Source organism: Podarcis melisellensis (genome assembly GCF_964234715.1).
Source record: "Podarcis melisellensis genome assembly, chromosome: 8".
Lineage (NCBI taxonomy): Eukaryota > Metazoa > Chordata > Lepidosauria > Squamata > Lacertidae > Podarcis > Podarcis melisellensis.
Window position 1 is genome coordinate 22,066,670 of NC_138540.1, and position 25,563 is coordinate 22,092,232.

Here is a 25,563-nt window from a genome sequence, read left to right on the forward strand (position 1 = left end):
TTATTGCATATTTCCTTTGTATTCGTGTACTGTTCACTGGTGCACAAAGGAGTATATAAATAAAATGTCACGTAGTTTAGCGGCATTTGCTTTTGAGCATAGACAAATATGGGATGGTGCTGTTCACTGTCTATTATAAAAGGAACACGGCCAGTTTAAAGGAAGGGCAGCAGAGAGCAAAGTGTGATGGGAAATGCAAAAAGTGGACACCTTAAATACTTACACCCGTACCTTAAATAGCTGTGCAGAAGGGGAAATTTCAGCAGGTACAGGGGTACCTCGGGTTACATATGCTTCAGGTTACAGACTCTGCTAACCCAGAAATAGTACCTCGGGTTAAGAACTTTGCTTCAGGATGAGAACAGAAATCGTGCTCTGGTGGCGCGGCGGCAGCAGGAAGCCCCATTAACTAAAGTGGTGCTTCAGGTTAAGAACAGACCTCCGGAACGAATGAAGTTCTTAACCCGAGGTACCACTGTATAACTTTATTTATTTATTGTTGCATGTATACCCCACCATTTTCTCCAAGGAGTTAAAGGTGGCATACCTCGTTCTCTCTCTCTCCATTTTATCCTCACCCTGTGACTGAGAGATCGTGACCGGCCTATGGTTATCCTGTGGGCTTCATTCATGGCAGAATGGGTATTTGAACCTTGGCCTCCCAAGTCCTAGTCAGACACTCTAAGCACTACAACACTTGCCAGGCAAACTGCACCTACAGCCCTCCAGATCATAGAATTGTAGAGTTGGATGGGAGAACCAGGGTCACCTAACAGTCCAACTTCCGGCAATGCAGGAATCTTTTGCCCAGCGTGGGGCAAAAACCCACATGCCTGAGATTAAGAGCCTCCTGCTCTGCTGACTAATGTTGGACTCCAACTCTCCTCCTAGGAAACTGCCTGATACAGAGACAGATCTTTGGTTCACCCAGCTCAGCGTTGTCTCCTCTGACTGGCAGTGGCTGAGGCAGGGAATTTCCCCCACTCCAACTAAAGGTGGTCAGGGAGTGAACATGAAACCTTTGGCATGCAGGGCAGGTGCTCTGATAACTAATCTGCTGTCCTTCCCTTAAGACCCAGGCAGACCTCTGGTCCCCCTACCCCAGTATTGACTGCACTGACTGGCAGCAGCTGTCCAGGATTCTGGACAGGGAGTCTTTCCCACCCTGAACAGGAGATACTGGATATTGGACATGGGACCTTCTGCGCCCAAAGCAGGTGCTTAACCACAGAGCAACAGCCCTTCCCCAATCACCAAGACAATTCTGTCTCTGGGGGGCCACCAATGCCCCCCCCTTCCAGGATGATTTCTGAAACCTTGAGCTCAAACAAAGTTCTTTGTTCACACTCTCACCCCCTCCCCAAGATTGGGAGGCTGAGTTTATTCGGGCATTTTTGCACTACTCTGCTTCTGTTACCCCCCACTAAAACAAAAAAAAAAACCTCTGGAGCTGAAACTGACGGATGCGGGGGAGAAGAGCGTGCTTCTAACACCCACCCATCCCTCCGGAAACTGACAGCTTGTTTTTCCCAGGAAGAATAAAGGTAGGGGGTGGGGGGAGAAAGAGAATTCGCCTTCTTTTTCCAAGACCCTCCTTCCCAATAATTCCTGCCATCCTCCTCTGCCTTCTCCCCAACCCCGCTTCGCTGTGCCTTGGGGACCGCCTGACTGCTCTTATTTATTTATTTATTTATATACATATAATCAAAATCTGGGCTCGAACTGAGCACGTGGAGAGGCGCTGAGCCCTCCTCCTCCTCCTCCTCCTCCTCCAGCTGCTGCGCTCTCTCTGGTAATGCTCAAAATCTGTAATTTCGGAGAAGGTTTATTTTCGGCCACCAGCTTTGTACGGATCTGCTTTTTTATGTTTAAAGAAGAATAACGGGAGAAGGAGAATAATTTCGCCTTCTTGGAGAAGGGGAAGGAGAGAGAGAGAGAGAGAGAGAGAGAGAGAGAGAGAGAGAGAGAGAGAGAGAGAGAGAGAGAGAGAGAGAGAGAGAGAGAGAGAGCGCGCCATGTGGGGCAGGGTGCCATTTTTAGGGTGCCCGGGTGCGCGTTGCCTTTGGCATCCAGGGAAGGCGCCCCTCTGAGCGGAGCGGGGCAAGGCAGGGCAGCCAGGTAGTGCCTGTCCCGGAGTAGCTCTCCATCCCTCTCTCGCTACCCCGGCTCTAACTCCGGGGCGATGGTGGGAGCTGCGCGGCCGCCTTGGCGGCCACTGAGCCACTTGGCGTGAGGAGGACTTGCTCTCTGCCAACTTCCTCCCTGGGCAGGAGAAGGACCAGTCTGTGGATGCTCTCGGGAGGATGGCGACGTTACCCCATCGCAGGATGCGCCGCTGCCGCCGCTGCCCAACCGGGATTTGCCAACTTCTCCTCGTCTGAACAGCGCTGGGGACCTATCTAAACACACACACACAAACACAGACGTATATAGGAAAAGATGGAATTTTTGACCTGGGCTTTGCCTTCCTTACTCCTGCTCTGCACCCAACAGCACACCTGCACCAGGTAAGAGGAGCAAGCGCACCGTGGCAAGCGACTCCCTTCTCTAGTTAGAATGTGGTTTGTTGCTTTATTATTTTAAAAAAATAGGTATCTAAAGGCAGCGATCCCAGCTGGGAGGATGTTTGACTGAGCGCAGGGAAACTTCTCTCTGACGAAGGCTTTGGGCTGCAAGCCCCAGGCACGCTTAACTCAGGAGGAAGGCGGCTGGAGCAGAGCGGGACTCACTCCCGAGGTAGGGTTGCCTAGTGGTTAGGCTGCACGCCTGCCATTCCTAAGCGTCCTGGAGGCGCGATCCTGTGCGCGTCAGCCCGGAAGCCGAGCGCTGCAGAGGTCAGCCGGGCTTTGCTCTCAGAGATGCGTCTGAAGGATCTCCCAGCATTACAGGGCAAAGTGGGGTTTGCTTCTGAGGACCCTAGTGCTGAGTATTAGGAGGCGGGGGGGGGGGGTTGTTTCTTTTAATGCAAGATCCAGCAAAATCGCAACTCATCCTGGGACAGGGATGCGGAGCAGCTGTGGCTCTACGGGTGTTTGCTGAACCCTGCCGGCCAGCGTGCCCAACAGTCAGCGGTGACCAACATGGGTGACCAATGGGCTCCCCATCCTTGTGCTAGGGTGACCAAGAGAAAGGGCTGGACCACCGGCCTTCTTAGCTTTTAAATAGTTGTGTAAGGAGAGGGGGATCCTCTCCACCCCCATGCCTCCATCCCCTGCGCTGAAAATGTCTTTTTTTCTGCGCAACTCTTAAAAAGTACAGGAGTTCCTTCTTCCTTTGCTTCCGACCATCGCTGGGCCTATCCCCAAAGTATTCAAGGGGGACCGAGGATTCGAGTTAATGTTAGCTCTGGAATCTCTCTTCCCCCTTCCTTGTGCCAGAGAGCTTTCCTATTACAGGCTGCCTCTGGGTATGTGCAGAGTGTTTATGAGATTCCGACGAGCTCGTTCACCATGCGAGCTGGGAAAGAAAAGGCTTTAGGACACGGCGCACAACTCTCTCCCCCGACCCCCGTTAACAAAGGCTCTCAGCCCATCCTATGTAAGTTCGGTAGGAAAGTCGCACTGGGGTGAAAATGGGAGTTCCCTCCCAGTTGGAGGGGCTGGTTGGCTTGCACCACTCTGCCCTAGGGTGCGCTTGGCTGGGGTATTATTTCCCCGTTTGCAAGAAAGCATTGTGCGCAGAAATGAACTGTACGTCTGAAGTGTGCGCAATAAAGGACGATAATAAGGCACTCGGAGATAGACACAGATTGATGTACGTACAGACCCCTCATTACTTTTACCAACGAGGATGAGAACTAGGGGCTTGAACAAGAGAAAGAGGGGGGGAGGGAGGGAGGGAGAGAGACCAGACTTTGCTGAGAGTTCCCCCGCACTGGGAGGCGAGATTCGAACTCGGGAGTCGCCGCTGCAGATCTGTCTGCAAGACTTTGGAGTTTTGCCCTCAAACGGATGCCGCTCTTGGGTCTTCCCAAGGGCGGCGGATGAAGGTTGCACTGATCACTTGGCAGGGGAGAGGAGGAGGTTTTCTGCAGTAGAAGAGAGAATCATCAAAATATGCCCTACTTGTTAGACAGGAGGGAACGGGGGATCTCCCCAGAGAGTTCATCCAAGCGGTTGGGTATCAATTTAAGGAGCTATGGAGCAGAGCTTAAAATATATATTCCTTTTCTTCCCAAATGTGGGTTGTGCCCTACTGAGAGTAGGCTCAGTGGGTTGTATGCAACTTTACTCCTGCTCAGGGTAGACCCTTTGGAATGGCTAGACATAACTTTGTCCCGTTCATTTCAGTGTGTCTACTCTGAGTAGGACTTAGTTGAATCCAACCCTTTGCTGAAAGCCCCCCCTCCCCTTTCTGTTTCTCCATAGCTATCTGAAGTTGAGGTAAGAAACACTCAGTGCATACTCAAAGACAGCCAGAGGTGATCAGATCACATAGGTAGACAGTCTCGCTTCCTCTGCCCTTTTCAAAAGGTGCAATCCTATATGCAGTATTTCACTCTGAGTAAGTCTGGGGCTTGCTTCTGAGAAGAAGAAGAAGAAGAAGAGTTTGGATTTGATATCCCGCCTTTCACTCCCTTTAAGGAGTCTCAAAGCGGCTAACATTCTCCTTTCCCTTCCTCCCCCACAACAAACACTCTGTGAGGTGAGTGAGGCTGAGAGACTTCAAAGAAGTGTGACTGGCCCAAGGTCACCCAGCAGCTGCATGTGGAGGAGCGGAGACGCGAACCCGGTTCCCCAGATTAGGAGTCTACCGCTCTTAACCACTACACCACACTGGCCAGACGGGACAAGGGAAGCAGTGTTACATTTACACTTCTAATAATAAACTAATGGTCCATATAGCAATTATTATAGTCACATTTGGTTGTGTCCTATATTAGTGCCACTTGGAGCTGACCCACTTAGGTCAATTAATTTCTATGGATTCCATCCTCATTTACATTTGACTTCCCTGGGGAGGTGGGGGTGTTCTAGCAAATGTTTTTGCAAACTTAACTCCCTGGACCCTGGAGGTTGGGATATGTTTCGATGTAAACATGATAATAGCAATGGGGTTAATGCTATTTTGTGGCGGGGGGTGTGTGGCTTTTTAGATTGTAATGTGTATTACTTTGAAAAGTGCTAAGCCAGCTGTGTTTGGGGCTCTCAAAGTCTTCCTTCTGAGTGGAGGCCCTGGACTCTGCTCAAAAGTCCTTCCCTGGTGGTGCCAACTGCTGATAACAATTCTGTAATGAAATCTGTCTGCTATTCAGGACTTGGGATCTATAAACCAAAGGTGCACTTGGGGCAGTGGCGTAGCGTGGGTTGTCAGCACCCGGGGCAAGGCAAGTAATTTGTGCCCCCTAATCCGTGGATTTGCGCACCCTAACCTGTGGATTTGCGCACCCTAACCCTAACCCCCAGATGTTGCGCCAGGTGCGGCCAGCCCCCCTGCACCCCCCATGCTACGCCACTGACTTGGGGACCCATTTCTTAATTTTTAAAAATATATATTTGTATGTTGGTAGTACTGCTTTTTGCAACCCACCTTAGGTCAGGCTGAGACCTGGTAGTGGGTCCCAACCCACCAATTCGAAACCAGTGCTTTAGACAACTAGAACCTCCTGCTAGGTGCATGTTCTTTAAACAGGTTGTGCATTTTTAAATCTGAAAGCAGGGTATGTATATGTGATCAGTTGGATGTGTGTAGCAGTTCTTGCTTCACTTCTGGGACAGGTTATGATGAGGAAGGCCAAAAGGTTTCGAGAAACAAAATGGACTCATTTATGTTGTGTCTGTCCATTAATTGCAGGCAGGTGTGCACAATGGCACACTTGATAGGTGAAAAACTCTCTTGTCTGCAATTGGAGGTGGCATTTCTTCGGATGCTGTTAACTAGGCAACAGCCATGGAGCTTTTCTGGATGTGGATATGGTAGGAAAAGCAATTTGATAATGCAGTGGAAACTGAGATGGGGAGGGGGGTGTCAGCTCATAATGCAGTGGAAGATTCTTGTGGGGTGTTATTATATTACTAATCTACGCCTAGGTCAATCTTGGTATTTCAGGGCTGACAAGATGGGCAGGGAAGAGTCCCCCGTGATATTTGTAATGTTTTCCTTCTTTGTGTCTTTTTTTTTTTTGCAAGGAGGGAATGTTGTTCTAAAACGAGCATCAGAAATAAAAATAAGGAAGAGTTTTATTGATTCAGCATGTTTTGGATCCTTATGATCCATCGTCATGGAAATTCAGAGAACAGTGGTTCAAAATTCAGATAATAATAACAGTGATGGTCACCAACTCAGATGGCTTCTGGTTCGTCCTGGGCGTCCCTATATGAAAATCTGTTTTCCCAAGTATTTTTTTGTTTTGTTTTGTTGACTGAAGCAGGAGAAGAACAGAAATGCAAATTGCTCTGGCTGCACAGATTTAAACCAGCCTGTCAAGGTCAAGGGACGCGGGTGGAGCTGTGGGTTAAACCACAGAGCTTAGGACTTGCTCGGTCCCTGCTCCTGCCAACCTAGCAGTTCGAAAGCACGTCAAAGTGCAAGTAGATAAATAGGTACCACTCCGGCGGGAAGGTAAACGGCGTTTCCGTGCACTGCTCTGGTTCGCCAGAAGCAGCTAAGTCATGCTGGCCACATGACCCGGAAGCTGTACGCTGGCTCCCCCGGCCAATAAAGCGAGATGAGCACTGCAACCCCAAAGTCAGCCATGACTGGACCTAATGGTATGGGGTCCCTTTACCTTTACCTTTATCAAGGTCAAAGTTGACAAACCCCAAAAGACAGCACGGAATGGCAGGCATATATGCAAATACTTGACATGGCAGCAGGAGATTTGGGAGAAGGATCAAGAAAATGGGTTGACTCCAACAAGGTTCTACTCACAGGAGTCCTATTTAAATTAACAGAACACTGTTAGTCATGTCCATTAACTTCAATGGGTCTCCTCTAGGTAGGATTGGCACTGGATACAACTCAACAAGATTAAATACTGTCCACATTGTATGATGATAAATTGTATTCAAGTCGTGTGTTGTCATCCGTCCCCCGTCCCCCATTTAAAATTAAATAAAAATTAAGGTCAGGCTTAGCCAACAGCCATCTTGCTCAAGAGGGTATTGAGTTTCTCTCTCTGCCCCCACCTCACAGCACAAGTTATGAACTGCTGGTTCAGGATGCCAGAGTGGATTACACTGGTAACACAATCACCCTCGCACAGGCGAGAAAGCTTTCATTTTTTCAAAAAAAGAGGGATGCACAGAGTGACCAAATGCACAGCTAACCCCGTGCTTTTTAATAGCTAGTGTTGAAGGGGGAATTTTAGTGAGAACCCCTTCCCCCAGCCCACCACTGCGTGACAAGCTGCAGGAGCCAAGTTAGGATTTAGCATCGCAATCCCCTCTGTCTGTACATCATTTAGGAGCATTTAGAAGTCCTGCTGAGTTCAAAGAGACTTACTCTTAGTGTAAGATTGAAGTCTTTAGATTTGGGATTTTGATTCCTGTTAACAAGGAGAAAACTTTAGGATGCTTTTATTAACCACAGTTAAATGCTACAGAGCTTTCCAAAGGGCGGAACATCTCTCCCCTCAAAGCTTTAAGGGTTGTGTGTATCCAACTAAGTCCTACTCGGAGAAGGCCCAGTGAAACTAATAGACCTGTTAGTTATGTCTGTTAGGAGTAGAACTGGATGCCACCTTAAGCAGTTTTCAAAGCAGAAACCCTAAAATCACAAGGCTGGAATACAAACTGAGATTCCTGCATTGCACGGTGTTGGACTAGATGGTCATTGTGGTCCCTTCCAACATTTCTATGATTCTATAAATCAAATGAAAACACATACTGGGTTGTAGCCAATTCTAGTCTTACTCAGGGTAGACTAACTTGGGTCCATTAATATGAATGGGTCTACTCTGAGAAGGGCTTACTTGGATACAACCCACTGCCAGCAAAAAATAAATTTAAGAAATCCAGTATCAAACTGCTAAAGCAAAATACTGAACTGTCCAATCTAAAAATTAACAGTCCTGAAATGCCTGAACAAACTGTACCCAGGCAGGCATCGCCAGCCCAATTGTTCCAGAGGACAGGCTCTCAAAAAGCAATTTAAAAGTTCTAGTCAATATTCTTCGGTTATATTAAATAAGTGCTGCTCTGGGAAGATCATGAAATGACCATTCGTCTTTTGACAGCAGTTCATACTGTAGGAGGATATGTCAGGCATGGAAAAATCCGTACTTTCACAAAGTCTGGCTGCTGAACTCTGGCGTGCTCTGGTTCATGGGGTCACGAAGAGTCGGACACGACTAAACGACTAAACAACATAGAGGCCAAACAAGCAGGGAAGGGGATGGAGACGATGGGATGATAACATCATAAAACAAGTAGAGTTTGAAGTTACTGGAATTCACGAATGCAGTGGATATATATTATTGTGGGAGAGATAAACATTGTGAATTTGGAGGTTTATTTTGCAGTGGGAACACCTTCTGATCTGATTGATTTGTTGAGCTTAATCAGTGCATCAAACAGAAGGATTTCATTTAATTATATATCAGCAATGATATCGTTTATGACATATTACTTTAAATTAACAATAGGTTGTATCTGGTGCTAGTTATATTTAGAGCAGAACTACTGAAGTTAACAGACATGTCTAATTTGGGTCCATTGATTTCAGTGGGCCCTTTCTGAACAGAACTCAATTAGATTCAAGCCTAAGTATCAATTATTAGTATCTCATTTACGGAATCATAGAGTTGGAAGGGACCCTGAGGGCCATCTAGTCCAACCCTCTGCAATGCAGGAATCTTTTGCCCAAAGTGAGGCTCAAACCCATGACCCTGAGCTTAATAGTCTCATGCTCTAGTGACGGAGCCAGCCCAACAATTATGTACATATTCAAAATAAATTCATGGCAAAATAAAATGTTATTGTAAACCTAAAGTACGGGTCGGGGTCAAGAACTTCATGCCCGGGGCCAAATGCAGCCCCCCAGGCCTCTCCCTCTGGTCCTTGGTATTCTCTGTAAGGCATAGCCCTCACTGACCTGGCTTCACATACTCCTTGACTATATTTGCCGGGCTGGGACTCAGATAATGCTTCTTGATTGCCTGGATGGAAGGCAGAAATGTGTGAGCATGTGCAGAGAGAAGCCAATGGTGCAAAAGGAGCATTTAATCCATTGCCCTGCCCACTTTTGCCCGTGGCCCCGCCCACCGCTGGCATATGGCCCTCAGAACGTTTCTCAAAAAGCTAGCTAGGCTGGAAAGCTTTTCCTTCCCCACCCGCACCTAAAGCTGTGCATAACCTAGTACTTCCATCACTTTCGCCTCCCCTCTGAATCAGATCAGGAACTTCACTCATCTCCTGAGACCCTTCCTGCTGTCTTACTGTGGGTGGAAATTCAGTTGGTGGGGGCAGTGGGGACATATTCACTGTGGAATGCTCTCCCCACTGAGATCCACCTGGTGCCCTCACTGACCTCTTTTTGCTTTCAGATAGAAGCAGCAGTTTTCAATGGACTGCAGTGATGTGTTTGCTGTCTGTTATGCTGCTGAAGCATTTAGGACCTCTTTGCAGATTTTCATAAACTGCATGCATTTTTATACTATAGTGTATATGTGTGTGTGTTTTTAGCCTATTATAGTGATAAGTGAGGGACGTGGGTGGCGCTGTGGGTTAAACCACAGAGCCTAGGACTTACCGATCAGAAGGTCAGCAGTTCAAATCCCTGCAATGGGGTGAGCTCCCGTTGTTCAGTTTCTGCTCCTGCCAACCTAGCAGTTCGAAAGCACCTCAAAGTGCAAGTAGATAAATAGGTACCACTCTGGTGGGAAGGTAAATGGCATTTCTGTGCACTGCTCTGGTTCTCCAGAAGCAGCTTAGTCATGCTGGCCACTTGACCCGGAAGCTGTACGCCGGCTCCCTCAGCCAATAAAGCGAGATGAGCACTGCAACCCCAAAGTCAGTCACGACTGGACCTAATGGTCAGGGGTCGCTTTACACTTACCTTTAGTGATAACTGAGGATGGGGACGCTTTTCATACCAAAATCACCTCTGCACCAAGGTGGGGCGAATCTGTCTCTCATTCTCATTCTTCTCATCTTATTTTCCACATTTCTGCAGCAATCTGTGATTTTTTAATTTAAAAAAATCATGACAACTCCTTACCCATTTTAGTGTAATCATGTCCTAATACAGTAACCACATTTTTCTATGCAGTTATGATTTACTCATTTTTACAAGCAATCTTCCCATCAATGCATTGTACATTACCGTCAATAAATTTTTGCTTTAATGTTGTATGTATTTTTGGAAATATTGTTTGTGCATACCGCAAAATTCAGAGAAGTGTGAATTTCAACAAGGGTATTTAAGTTCATATATTGGTTTTAGAAATGTGAATTAGTTAGTTTCTAACTGGAATGCAAATGAAAGCAAATTTGTTGCCCCCCCCCATCCCTCTGGGATTCCAGTAAACCACCTAAACTTTGCTCTTGTGTGAATTAAAACAATAGTGACTTTCTCCTGGGAGATCAGGATGATAAGTAAAATATAGACCCATTCCCACATATTAGTTTCAGACGTCTCTCATTAAAATGCAAACAAAATTGAGTTTCTCCTCCACTCCTAATCTGTGTTGTTATGCATTCCTGAAGACCCACTTTTGTTAGACGCCAAGAGAGTGCTTGTGTTGTTTTGCTTCAAGACAGTCTCGAACAAAACACACTTCGTCCCACTATGTGTTACCAACAGCAGTTGCAAAAATGTGCGAAGCAGCAAACAGTGCGGTGCATGGTGTGCTTTTTCAGTGCTCTCTTCGTGTCTGCATTTGCCAACATGTGCACTTGAGATGCTTTGCATCCAACCGTCCACCCACTCACCTTCCTTAAGCTTCTGGAGACCCAGGGGGAGGGAACTGAACCTCAAAGAGCGGCGACGCTAGCAAATTGCACAAATGAAATTTTTGGAACAATCTCCCAAGTGGGGAACAAAATATCAAGGACAGTGGTCTGTTGGGGACAGATGTGGGAAAGGAGGGACACTCAGAGTAAAGTCTGCTTTTTTAACAGCAGTCTTATCTGCAGCCGTGAGAAATTTAGGAAGTCGACTTATACTAAGGGAGGCTATTGGTCCATCTAGCCCAGTATTCCTTTATTTATTGAATTTATAATCCACTATTCATCCTGAAGGAGCCCAGAGCAACAAACCAATCCACAATCTAAAACAAAAAAAACCATTATAAGGCAGTTAAAGCATTCTGCAAACAATTAGAGTGAAAGAACCTTCTAAGAGCACTTACAGTTTAAAACATTACTCCATCCGGTGATCTCGAGGTTGCCAGGAACAGTATCCTTCAACCACAAATGCCTGGGTAAAAAGGAATGTTTTCACATTCCTCCTGAATGTTAATAATGATGGAGACAGGGAGCACCTCATTAGGGAGGGCATTCCACAAACAGGGAGCCACCACCGAAAAACCTTGCTATGGGTAACTGCCATGGGCAGCACCTGGCTGCAGCACCAACAGCAAGGCCTCAGTTGCCAGTCATTATGTCCAAGACAGTTGGTACTGTCTACTCTTGGCTAGCAGTTTTTCTCAAGAGATCAGGCAGAAATCCCTGCCACCCTCTACTCCCTGTTTTATTTGTTTTAACTGGAGATGGTTTGCACCTGGGGTCTTCTTTGTGCAAATCATGTTCTTTATGAGCCCATGTTCAGTTCTCAGAGCAAACATCAATCTGGGTTGGCGGGGGGGACGACATTTCAGCAGTAAACTGGGTTTTCCCAGGAAAGGTGGTGGGGACCCCCCCCCAAAAAAAAACCCATGCTCAGACCTGTGCCTACAAATCATGGACCTGTGCGGGTTAGCCCTTATAGGCAAATCTATCTAATTCACAATTTCTGAAACAATACACAAACCAAAATAGCCATCCTTCGAAACTCACACTTCTCCTAATTTTGCAATGTCGCTCTACAGTTTTGTAATGTGCAGGAAAAATGTGTGTACTAGGGTAAAGAGTGCAAAAAATGCATATACCAATGAAAGTACATTATACTAGGGGAAACAGCTTTGCAAAAATGTGCAATTAGGCAAAATTGCAGACAAACGTGCACATTTCATTCTGAAATGCTGATGTATGAGAATATATATATTTTTATCCCAAAATGACGTGGAAATGTGGAGGACATGAAGACGGGGGGAAAACTGAGAAATTGAAACTGACAGATTTCCTAGCTGGATTGAACTTTTGTGTGCTAGAGTCAATGTCCTCAAGTGCAAACTCGTCTCAGGCATCTGGAAAATGCTGGTGTGCCGTAAGAAATTTGTTAGTCCTTCAGGTGGTAGGACAGGCCAGTTTTTTGTTTTGGCAAGCTTATTCGTGCCAAATCTTCTTCCAAGCTGGAATTGCTTTTCCTCTTTTAATAGCACAGGAACACCATAACATTATGGTTTACATCACAAAAAGAAAGAAAGAAAATAAATCCAATTAAAAGTTTAAGCTTATGCTTTCCTTTTTAATGCTGTCTTAAAAGCCAGCTACCCAGCTGAGCTATGTTGAAAACGCAGCTTCAGTGTCCTATACAAATGCAGTCAAACTGCATTTACAGAATCCTTCACAGAAACCACATTTTCTGCAGTTCGTCAGATGTAAGCCCTGTAGCCTGCAGAATCTGGGGAAAGATCTTTCAGACTTGGGCATTGTCCAGCTGAAAGCTAATAAACAAAAGGTGGCTTTGGAAAGCTACCTGCAGGGCAGAGCTTCTGCTTATTCAACTGTTCTGTTGTTTCTGTATTTTTATATCTTTCCTCTCAAAGCCACCTGAGAAATATTTATATTTGAAGGGCAGCATATAAATTCTTAAAATAACTAAATAATGAACAAATGCATTCTTTCTTAAAAATAATTTTTATTACATTTTCAGTTTCACATCTTAAAATAAACATTAACATACTGTTAGATATCCAGCGACTTCCCTCCTCTTGCCTTGGTTCGTTTTAGTTATCTTTCATTCCTGGATATTTTGCTATAACCATCTTAGTCAGTTCTCCACTTTTATATCACTCGAACATTAATTACCCTGTCGATTTTATCTTAAGCTGCCAAGCGTTTTCAGCTGTGTACAGTTATTTTCCATATACTCAGTACAGTGGTACTTCAGGTTAAGTACTTAATTCGTTCTGGAGGTCCGTACTTAACCTGAAACTGTTCCTAACCTGAAGCACCACTTTAGCTAATGGGGCTTCCTGCTGCCGCAGCGCCGCCGGAACCCAATTTCTATTCTCATCCTGAAGCAAAGTTCTTAACCTGAAGCACTATTTCTGGGTTAGTGGAGTGTGTAACCTGAAGCGTATGTAACCTGAAGCGTATGTAACCTGAGGTACCACTGTAAATATTTTCCACTCTTATTTGAATATATATTCTTATTGCTCTCTTATTTTATATGTTAAACCTGCAAGCTTTGCATATTCTACCATCTTAAGTTGCCAGTCCTCTTTGCCCTTGCTTTCCATTTTGAGGCTAACAAAACTCAGGTCGCTGTAGTTGCATACATAAATAATTTTTGTTGACACTTAGGATTTCGGTCTGGATTATTCCCAACAAAAAGGACTCTGGTCATTTTGGGAAAGTTATTTCAAACATTTTTTTCAACTTGTTTCCCCAATATTCGTTTACCTTTTTACATATCCACCACATATGAAAAAAATATTCCCTTCATTTCTTTATATTTCAAACACATATCTGATTCTGCTTTATACATCTTAGCCAACTCTGGGTAAAATACCATCTGTAAATCATTTTCATATACAGTGGTATCTCGGGTTACATACGCTTCAGGTTACATACGCTTCAGGTTACAGACTCCGCTAACCCAGAAAGAGTGCTTCAGGTTAAGAACTTTGCATCAGGATGAGAACAGAAATCGTGCTCTGGCGGCGCAGCAGCAGTAGGAGGCCCCATTAGCTAAAGTGGTGCTTCAGGTTAAGAACAGTTTCAGGTTAAGTACGGACCTCTGAAACGAATTAAGTACTTAACCCAAGGTACCACTGTAATTCACTTTCAGTGAATAAGCTGCAGTAAATTTCAAATCATTCTTCCAAAGTTTCCCCCAGAGGTTTAAATCTATGTTGTGTCCTGTATCCATTGCCCAGTGTGTCATTGAAGCTTTGACTAGCTTGTCGTTTGTTTCCCATTCTAATAAGAAGTTATACATCTTGAACAATAACTTATTGTTATTCTGTAATAATTGCCTTTCAAATTGTGAGCTTTGGTCCAGGAACCCATTTTTAAAATCTATCTTAAACATATCATGTAACTGATGATACTGTAACCAGTTGGAAACTTGGCTACTTACATCTTGCATTGGTTTCAGTCTGGGTTCTCTCCCTGTAAGGTCCAACAGTTCTCTATAGGTCTCCCACTGTCTATCCATATTAACTCTTTTAATTGTAATTGCTTAAATGGGGGACACTCATAAAGCTGTTTTTCTTTCCAGCAAGTATTTAGATTTCTCCCAAACTCTATACAAATTTGTTGTTGTTTAGTCGTTTAGTTGTGTCCAACTCTTTGTGACCCCATGGACCAGAGCACACCAGGCACTTCTGTCTTCCACTGCCTCCCACAGTTTGGCCAAACTCATGCTGGTAGCTTTGAGAACACTGTCCAACCATCTTGTCCTCTGTCGTACCCTTCTCCTTGTGCCCTCCATCTTTCCCAACATCAGGGTCTTTTCCAGGGAGTCTTCTCTTCTCATGAGGTGGCCAAAGTATTGGAGCCTCAGCTTCAGGATCTGTCCTTCCAGTGAGCACTCAGGGCTGATTTCCTTAAGAATGGATAGGTTTGATCTTCTTGCAGTCCATGGGACTCTCAGGAGTCTCCTCCAGCACCATAATTCAAAAGCATCAATACTTCCTAAGAATGTTGTCTGTAAAACTTTAGCTTTCCCATACCAAAGGCATGCCAGCCAAATTTTATATGACGGCCTTCCAAATGTCTGCATTTTCCAATATGATCCATTCCTTCAGTCAACGCAAGTAAGCTTCCTTGTAATACAATTGAAAGTCTGACAGGGCAAAGCCTCTTTCTTTTATGTCTATCAGAATGAAACCAACAAGCACCCCAGCACTGGCCATCCCACTTGTGTCTCTCTCGATTGCACTTGAATCTTGGTGCAAGGGGTGGAGCGGGGTGGTGTGGTGGTGGTGGAGATGCACCTTGTATATGGTGCACGTGCTTATAAATACACATGCACTGTATCCTGCAAATCCTCCTATTTCCAATGCTCCAGCTTAGAGGGTTAAATTCTGAGTAGTCGCTATGATAAATTACAGTATTTTCCCTAGTGTGTCTTTAAGCTAAAGAACCGACACCCTTTTTGCTTTTAACTCGACACAGGACAGGCTATTTTAGGGGAAATTAATGCAGTGTTACCCACAGGGAATAAATGTGTAAGCGTTTGTGTGTGTGTATGACAATGAGGGCACTGCAAGACTCCAAGTATACAAGGAATAAGACAGCCATGTGGGTCATTGGGGGAGGGAATGGAAAATGGAACAGAGGGTTCTTTTATTTTTGTGTGACAAATTCACTTATCCTTTGTTTAGGTGGTGTGATACTGAGCATTCAGCCCTCTAAACCCCTCCAGCAAACCATGGTATTTCATTCTTTAATTAAAAATAGAAACATAATCTCTTATATTTTGTTTGTAGGAAGAATCTGTATTTTTTAAAAGAAGAATTGAAGCATGTCTATTTGCAGATAATTTGTCACGTACTTCGTGCAATCTTTTAACCTAAGAGAAGAAAAGCTTTTTAAAATGTAGACGCTATATAGATCTAAAGAGTGTACTATGTGGTGTTGCTTAAAGCTAGCAGGGAAAAGGAAATCTGGTGGGGTTTTTTTGTTCTTGTTTTTTTTTGCATGTTTGCAAGGTTGCTGTGAATTAAGCCTAATGCTTTTTCAATTACATTTCAAAATATAGAACATATTTACAGTGAGCATCACTTAGAGTCAGGAATGGCAGATGGAAAGGGTACGTGAATTGCTCTGGATTATCCCAGAGGCCAATGCAAGAGAGAATTCATGCGGTGACCCCAGAATGACTGAGAGGCTGTCCTAAAGAGGTGTGCTTTTAATGGTGGTGGAAATAGCACCAGGCCCTGCTTTGAGATGCTGACCTGTCGCAAACTGGTCCCAGGTAAGGAGAAGCAGGACGTTCTTCAGGATTTCCAAAGAGGCAGCAGTGTTAGTCTTGCACAGGAAAAGCAAGGGCCCAGTTCAGGCCATCCCATCTCACCTTAATGAACTGATAGGTGCTTTTCCTTAGGTGCTTTGCCCTTGCATTGCCTCTTCCCTCTTCCTTCTTAGCACACTCTGGTAAGCCAGGAAGCCTTCAATGAACCATTGTTCTCAGGGTTGTCTTAAGCATATGCAGCATCGGGGTGCAAAGATCCGCCCGGCACCCCCACCCCCAGTTTGCCCAGTCCCAGGTGTGCAGGAGGGCGGAGCCGGCCAGCCGCCTCAGTGTCTCGCTGGCTCAGTCTCCCCCGAACTTGCGGCGCAGAGCCACTTGCAGAAGAGTCTGCTGCAGCACTCCAACCGACGGGCAGGCTCTCCCCTGGACTCAACTCTCGAGCCCCAGACTCTCGGCCTGGCGCCCCTGAGAGCCTGGCACCCGGGTGCCCCGCACCCCTAGTGCCTATGTGTAAGATGGCCCTGATTGTTTTTCCAGTTATATTCAAACAGGGAAACAATGCTTAGTTACACAGTATGGATGTCCTTTTAAAATGTGGCTCTTTTTGGGGGGGAGAGTTGTTGGGTTGTTGCTTTTATTCTGATTATATATATATATATATAATACACACACACAGTGGTATCTCGGGTTACAGACGCTTCAGGTTATAGATGCTTCAGGTTACAGACTCTGCTAACCCAGAAATAGTACCTAAGGTTAAGAACTTTGCTTCAGGATGAGAACAGAAATCACAGGGTGGCAGCGGGAGGCCCCATTAGCTTAAGTGGTACCTCAGGTTAAGAACAGTTTCAGGTTAAGAACAGACCTCCACTGTACAGTCATATCTTGAGTTGCGTCCGCTTCGTGTTGCGTCTTTTTGCGTTACATCCCGCGGCAACATGGAAGTACCGGAATGGGTTACTTCTGGGTTTTGCTGCTCGTGCCTGTGCAGAGGTGCTAAATTGTGTTTTGCGCATGCGCAAAGCGCCAGAACGTGCTGCGCGCCTGTGCAGACGCGCTTCAAGTTGCTGGCATTTCACGTTACGGATGGGCCTCCGGAACGGATCCCGTCCATAACACGAGGTACCACAGTATTGTGGTTTTTATGTTGATCTTTTCTGTGAACCACCCTGAGACCTCTGGTTATAGGGCGGTATATAAATCCAGCAAATATTATAACAACAACAACATGGAACTGTTTTAAATTTGGTAACCATCATTTCAGGATTTTGACATAATGGGAAATGATGATTAACCAAAACCTATGGAGTTAATTATGATGTCCCCAGAAAGGGATAGACACAAACACACTGACATCCAAACCAGGAGAAATACTCTTTCACCGTAATTATTATACATACCGAAACTGGCAGATCCTTCCATCCCTAGGTGGGGGGGAGAGGTTCTCTGTATTTTGCACTGAGTGGGCATTTGCTGAACACAGCCTCACCCTGCTAAGATCCTCTGCTGAGCTACAAAAACATCTCCAATAAAGGCATGTGACATTTATAGGAACTTGTAGTTGGGTGTGTCAAACTCTCTTAACGCCTCCCAAGAAATGCTAATTTTGTAGTCCATCCTTATCAGCCATTCCTCATCACCCAACATATTTATCAGCCCCCATTAAATAGTGCAGAGAAATAGAAGGAGCATTTTGGCTTACTGGGATCTTGTTTCACTAACTGACATAGTTCCCTTCCCGCCCCTACCAACAGAATAAATTATGTAGAGCAGAATAAATTTTGCAAGACAAAATTATGCAAATGAGCTTAATTTATAGAGATCTTAGGTTTTCTTATGGTATTGCTTTTGAGTTGCCTTGGCATAGATCTTTTTATTTGTGCTGTTATATTTTTTATTCGCAGAGTATGTGCATTCTTGTTACAAGGGCATCACATTGATACAGAATTCTTTCAGAAACCTAAACTAATGAGGATGTGGGTGCTAAAAACCTAGGCAGGGGCCTGAGGGAACACGGAGTGATGCTTTTTTGAAACCTACACACCTCAAAGAACTAATCTATCACATCTGTAAGCCACCCATGAGGCAAGGTGAGGCTACTGCCTCAGGCGACAGGATGCAGAGGCGCAGCAGATCCAGCCTCCAAGGAATGAATCTCCCACAGTGAATGAATCCACAGTGGATACAACAAATGTGGAGGCCAGATCTGCTGCCTCCTTGGCATCCCCCACACAATGCCACCTTCACAGCGGCTCCTTAGCAAAGAGGAGACCTTGCTGGTCTCCTCCCATCCTTGTTCCTGAAGTGGAGCTTCACTCACTCCTTTCCTGGTGTGGAGATGTGCCATTTTGTAGTTTGCCTCAGGTGCCAAAATGTGTTGAGCCAGCCTTGCTGTACAGCAGTGGAAGTTCCAGGAAGGCATGGTCAGTTGAGAATTGTATCCATTCCTGATTAAAAAGTGGCATTGGGATTATTTGTGCTGATGAGTCATAATACATTTTTTTAAAAAACCAAACACCTGGAAACAGGTGGATGGGAAAACTTAAAAACATTAAAATTGGGGGAATTACATTTAAAACCTCTCTTGGTAAGGAAGTTAACCAGCTTTAGTTGATTCAGCGACTTTGTTCAATGCTTCGAGAGGAAAGGTGTGGTAGAAGAAAAGGTTATTCATTTGTTTATTTTTTTTTAAATGAGAGTTTGACAGCAGCACTTAATGAATGGGGGACAAAATGTTGCTCAATCTCCAGCCTGCTCCACTAGAAAAACAGAGACCAATGTTGACAGCAAATCCTTGAAGTAATTTGATGAAATGTCCCTCCCTGGTCCTATAGTTCCTAAGGAACCATTACTTTTTGTTAGTTAGATTGGTGGCTGTTCCGTCAGATGGTTAGGAGATGGTTTCCTGAAAGGTGGGAATCTCTCCCTGTTTTTAAATGAGATGCCCTACAGAGCTTGGGGAAAGATGCTCTCCCTTGTGAAAAGGAAGAGACGGAGTGGTAGGGGTGGTAGTGAGTGAGTGAGTGAAGAAACCATAGTTTGTGATGGAGAGGGATACACGGGCATAGTCAAGGGGTGGCAGATGGGGGCAGCTTCCCCCCTGCCCCAGATTCACAAATATTATTGAAAAGCATTGAAAGTACTCAATTATCTGAGATTCTGCCCCCCGCCCCCTGCAATGTCCTATTTACAGGGTATATTTACCCGTGATTTCCCAAGAAAAGCTCAACAGATGCCAGCCTGGCCAGGACGGCTTTCCTTTCATACTTTCTGGGCTTGATGAGGCAGGTGACCCTCACCTGTCCTGCGCCTGCACCAGATGTGGAATCACACACCTCCTCCCAGAGCTAGCAAGCCCTACCTGGGCTGTGGGTCCTTGCTTTCCTTCCCACAAAACTGACAGCTGTAAGTTCTAGAATCCTGAGGTCAGAGATGGTGGTGGCCTGGCCAAGAAAACGGCTCAACAATCTTGGCTGCTCCCCCCCCCCCCAACAAAAAACCTGGCTACGTCCATGGAGGGATGTACATTGTTGTGAGATTTTAGGAGATCACTCTTCCCTTCCGAGAGCTACAGTTCTCGGCGTGGTTTAACAATCCATCCCTCATCCCAGAGATGTCTGGGAATGGTAGCACTGTGAGGGGAATAGAGGTCTCCTAACATCTCTCAGCATCTTTAACAAACTATAGTTCCCATGATTCTTTGGAGGAAGCCATGACTGTGTAAAGGGGTATTTTCTGGTATAAATGCATGGTGCAGATGGAGCCTCTGCCAGTCAGTGTAAACAACACTGAGCGGGATGGACCAATGGCCTGACTTGCTGTAAAGCAGCTTCCCACGTTTCTAATTTCTCTTGTGCTGTCTCTCTCTATAAAAACCCACATTTTAACGAATGACACAGAGGTTAGTAACCAACAGGGCATGACTTGCTGAACCTTTGAATACAGGGGAAACATGTCAGAAAGAAATGCAAGGGTTGGCTCTCTCTTCTTTCCCCTCTTTCCTCCCCCACCCCACCCCACATCCAGTGATGCCATTGCTAATGACAGCTCCTCACACAGTGGCTTTTATTAAACTCTGATGCGGTGACTGAATGCAGGGATGAATCACTCATCTTGGGATACATTTTCAATTCAGACATGCAGTATGCACTTGCCAAAGGGAGTGGGAATACAGAAGCAGACGGCTTTGTTTGGCTTTTTTCCCTTGTTATTGTTCTTTTTTAAAAAAAAACAAAAGCATTGTTTCATATACAGTGGTACCTCTGGTTAAGAACTTAATTCATTCCGGAGGTCCGTTCTTAACTTGAAACTGTTCTTAACCTGAGGTACCACTTTAGCTAATGGGGCCTCTCGCTGCCATTGCGCCGCCACCACGCAATTTCTGTTCTCATCCTGAGGTAAAGTTCTTAACCTGAGGTACTACCTCCGGGTTAGCAGAGTGTGTAACCTGAAATGTTTGTAACCTGAGGTCCCACTATAGTGCAGTGGTGGGGAGACTCAAGCCCATGGCTCTCCATGCAGCCTTCCAGACCCCTACATCGGACCCACAAGTCTGTAAACCCAGTGGCGTAGCGTGGGGGGTGCAGGGGGGCCGGCCGCACCGGCCGCAACATCTGGGGGTTAGGGTTAGGGGGCGCAAATCCACGGGTTAGGGGGTGCAAATTACTTGCCTTGCCCCGGGTGCTGACAACCCACGCTACGCCACTGTGTAAACCCCAGTTCCTGGGAATTGCAAAGGGGGAGAGTTGCTGTTGTGCTCGGATCCTGCCTCTGGGCTTCCCACAGGAATCTGGTTGGCTTCTGTGAGAGCAGGATTTTGGACTGTATGGGCCATTGTTGGCCTGATGTAGCAGGACTCTTATTGCATTCTGTAAAGCTCTTCCATCTTTGACAACTCCACTAACAGCAGCTGATGGTGTCTGTGTTACTCAGAACATACATCCACAGAACGGTATCCCAAAACCCCCTGACGCTGTTTGCGCATACATGGGAAGCCAGAGCACAATCGGCACAAAAGCTGAATAACACTTTCCACCCTGTTTGTTTTGCAGAGCAATTCAAAGCATGGCCTTGTGGCATTAAATGCAAAAGACCAACTTCGGAAGTAGGGCTTTTGCTTCCTTTTTTGGGCCAGTGACACATGGAAGAAGAAGAAAGGGGAGTGTGTGGGGGGGAACCCCTAGGAAAGTTACGTAAGTCCCAAGACAGGAAATGCTTATGGTATATTCGACTACAGCCTTTCATCAATATTTAACAAGATTTCTCTCCTTCTACCCGCATTATTTCTTTTCAAGCGCTCTGCTTATTTCGGAGCCTGGTGGGAGCTGTTGCGCCAGATCTGAGGGCGGCTCTCATCTAATGTTTTGAGTTATGTAGCTCATGTAGCTCTGGAGCTTAACTCATTACCGGTTTTGAGGTCCAACAGCAAGTTCTCTCTCCCACATCCAGGAGGGCCTTTGTAAAGGGAACTGCTGTCAGAAGGAGCTGCTCAGGGGACTTTAAGGACAGCGCTGCAGGATCAGACCCAAGGCATCCTGTTTGCCCACAATGGTCAATCACATGCTTCTGACAGGGTACAGAATACTGCAGCCAGGCTACTGCCTGGGGTCAGTTAAATGTAGGGAACATATTACTCCCCTGTCAAAACAATTTCACTGGTGACTGATCTGTTTCCAGGCACAATTCAACATGTTGATCATGAACTATAAAGCCCTATGTGGCTTGGGCCTGGGTTACTTGGAAAATTGTATCTCCCTTTACGAACTTGCCCGTGTGCTAAGATCCTCAGGTGAGCACCTTCTCCAGGCCCCATCAATATCAGAGGCACAGTTGTTGGTGACCTGCGAGAGAGCCTTTTCTGTGGCTGCTCCCATGTTGTGGGACTCCCTCCCAAGGGCAGTTAAATTTTGTCCCTCCTTGATATCTTTCTTTCAGCAGGCAGAGACTTTCCTATTCAGACAGGCCTTTGGGCAGTGTTTTCATGCTAGTTATAAATGTGTTTTATTGTATTTTAACTATTGTTTTCAACTGGTTTGTTAGAATTATTTTGAAAGCCACATTGAATCCCAACTTGGGAGACAGGCGGGATATAGATACATTAAACAAATAAGTGCTACCCCTCTCCCGTGGTCTCCCCCCCCCATTGCAATTGGTAGTCAGAGGAATTATCTAGGACAGGAATGGGGAACCTCAGGCCCAGATGTGAAATGTGGCCCTCCAGGCCCTGGCTCTCAGAATTGTCCCCAAAGTCACACCCTCTCTTTTTAGGCTACACCCCTTGCCTGCCCTACCTTGAGTGTTTTTGCCAAGCTGAAATGTGTCCTTGAACCCTTATCATTCCTCTTACTTGTCCAGAGGGAGAACAGAGCACAGGGAAAGTTCTCAGGTACAACAGATCCCTGCTGCAAACGTCCTGCCCCAACACACGGACTCCTGCCACTGCCAGCCAGTGTGGATAGTACAGTGATACCTTGGGTTACATATGCTTCAGGTTACATAGGCTTCAGGTTTCAGACACCGCTAACCCAGAAATAGTGCTTCAGGTTAAGAACTTTGCTTCAGGATGAGAACAGAAATCGTGCTCCGGCGGCGTGGCAGCAGCAGGAGGCCCCATTAGCTAAAGTGGTACCTCAGGTTAAGAACAGTTTCAGGTTAAGAACGGACCTCCGGAACAAATTAAGTACTTAACCTGAGGTACCACTGTACTGACCTACAGTTACCCAATGGCCTGACTTGGAATAACTTGGCAGATTCCTGTGTTCTGATGACATGTTCCCCCCCTCTTTTTTAACAACAACACAGAGCTATGAACGACATTGGAGATTACATCGGGTCAAACATAGAAATATCTTGGTTGCCTAATTTGGATGACCTGATGAAAGGGTATGCAAGAAATTTCAGGCCCGGAATTGGAGGTAAGATTCTGGCTGATGTCGTTAAACCACCCTGGGAATCGTAGCTCCATGAGGGAAATAGGGCTCTCCCAGAAACATTCAGCACCCTTAACAAACTACACTTCCCATGTTTCTTTGGGGGAAGTTGTTGACTGTTTAAAGTTGTATGTTACTGCTTAAGATGTACAGTGCAGATGGGGCCTAAGCTGGATATGGCTCAATTTTTTAAACAAACAAACCATGAAACAATTTACATTGCAGCAAGGTAGCATATATTTGTGGTTATAGGGCAAATTTCAACAGAATATTACCATGGGCTCCTGATTTGGATTGATGGATATGCCATGGATCAGGACCGCACAGTCTTTTCTCCACATGCCTAAACGTGTGTCTGATGTATAGTGACAATGACAACACAACAAGTGTTAACACTTGGGTTAACTCTGGAAACCACATGTGAGGCTGTGGAGGTGAAAACTAAGTAGCCAGTATAACTCTGAGCCTGTATAGGATAGTTGTGGAGGGTTTTGCAGTTGCCAGACAATATACCAACCTGAAACGTGAGTATTAACAGTTTAAGCTTTTTCAGAAAGTCCTGGAACCATGGCTTTTAAAAATTGCCATTGTCCAATCAAATTACAAAGTTGGATGAGGTAATATAGGTGGAGGAGAGGAGGTTATTGCTTTGCTTTGTTCTTGATTTTATTTGTTCCTGTTTTTATTATGTATTTTGTGTTGGCTATCTTGTATTTTTATGCTGTGAACCACCCTAAAATCTACGGATGAAGAGCAGTCTACAAATTTAATGAAGAAGAATAATCATGCGTAGTTTGGCCCTTAGGCTTTGTTAATGGCACGAAAGCCCCCGTTTGGACACCATCAGGTGGCAGGTGGAGAAGCAGTCACGATTCCCTCAGTTTCACTGATGGGGGTTCTACTTGCAAATTGTGTAACTCCTGTTTTAAAAGCTGCACGGGTTACCAGTTTGTTGCTGGGCCTGATTCAAAGTACGGACCCCTGGAAGATTTTGGTAGGCCTCAAATATATGAAAGACTGCCTCTTCACCAATCTCCCGGGGTGTTAAGAATTGCCTGTTTGGCCTTTCTTGGTAGTTTTACTACCCTCAGAAAAGCGGGCCATTGGTGGCCCAGGACGAAAGGGGCCTTCTCTGTGGTAGCCCCTAAATTGTGAAGTTGCCTCCCCGTAGACATGTCTTCATTATATCTTCACTGAGCCTCTTCATTGTACAGTACACATCACTTTATCCTGGCCTGTGGCTTCTTGCAGTTAACGTGCTTTGCTTTGCGGGACCCACCTCTTTTGCTGAATGTAAACTTTTGTGTACTGTTTTGAAAGGTTTCCCTTGCTTTATAATAGTGATGGGTTTTTTCCTTTTTAAAGACTAAGCTAATATTCTATTGTTGTAACCTGCCCTGGGACCTTATGGTGAAATGGGGAGTAAGAAATCTCATAAATAAAATTAAATAACCCCCTCTTTTTTTTTCCTTTCCCCTAATTCAGGCCCCCCTGTTAACGTTGCTCTAGCCATTGAAGTTGCCAGCATTGACCACATATCAGAAGTCAATATGGTAAGTTGGCGCTTGAAGAAAAATAACACTGCCGTGTCGTAACATCCAACATTTTTCGGGGGTAGGGGTGGGTGGGGAATAAAGATATATGTTTCTCCAGATTATGGAATTGTGGGAAATTTTAATGGCAGCCAGTGGTGGTGATTCTTGTCCTCAGGAATACACAATGACAGTCTTCCTGCATCAAAGCTGGCGCGATGACCGGCTGTCGTACAATCACACCAACGAAACCCTGGGCTTGGACAGTCGCTTTGTGGATAAGCTGTGGCTGCCGGATACCTTCATCGTCAATGCCAAGTCTGCCTGGTTCCATGACGTCACTGTGGAGAACAAGCTCATCCGGTTGCAGCCTGATGGGGTCATTCTGTACAGCATCAGGTAAAACAGAAACTTCATGAGGAAGAGTGACCTTTTGTGCTGGGTAATTAGATGGCAACCTTTGCTGGGTTTTAGGTGGTTTCCCAAGTGCTGCATATTGTTCAGGCAACATGTGTTTGTGGGCAGGGACCTGTTGGCCTTTGATCAGCCTTGTGTGGTTCCACTAATCAGATTCAGAGGGATCTGTAGTTCATGCTGATGTTTACTTGCACTTTTATAGGCTGGTGAGGCTCTTGAGAAGCAGAAAGTCACCAACTCACCAGTCACCATTAGTGCTGCCTGCCCCACAAACTTGTTGGAGGGGCTGTTCATTGTTGGGTTCATATAAGCAAATGTGGCAGACCTGCAATAGGGGAGCCACATTTTGAGGGGAATTATTCAAAGATATTAGGGAGATAACCGGACAAAACACAGTAAAAGGCCTGGAGTTCGCATTACATAAAATTTACCTATGAGACAATATGACCCTGCATTTTAAGCACATTTTTAAAGTTTTAACTGGCCAGGTAGGGTGGGAT

At 45.5% G+C, this 25,563-nt stretch overlaps 1 protein-coding gene across 1 annotated transcript in view; it reads left to right on the forward strand.

Moving 5' to 3' along the window:
* Window positions 1–1,287: 1,287 nt before the first annotated feature.
* The window catches only part of GABRD (gamma-aminobutyric acid type A receptor subunit delta), a 33,180-nt gene continuing 8,904 nt past the window's right edge, over window positions 1,288–25,563 (forward strand). Inside the window, exons 1-4 of the mRNA XM_081923726.1 lie at window positions 1,288–2,507; window positions 22,987–23,099; window positions 24,600–24,667; window positions 24,825–25,045. Coding sequence (XP_081779852.1) covers window positions 2,440–2,507; window positions 22,987–23,099; window positions 24,600–24,667; window positions 24,825–25,045 — 470 coding nt within the window. The 5' untranslated portion in view covers window positions 1,288–2,439. The remainder of the gene's footprint in view (window positions 2,508–22,986; window positions 23,100–24,599; window positions 24,668–24,824; window positions 25,046–25,563) is intronic.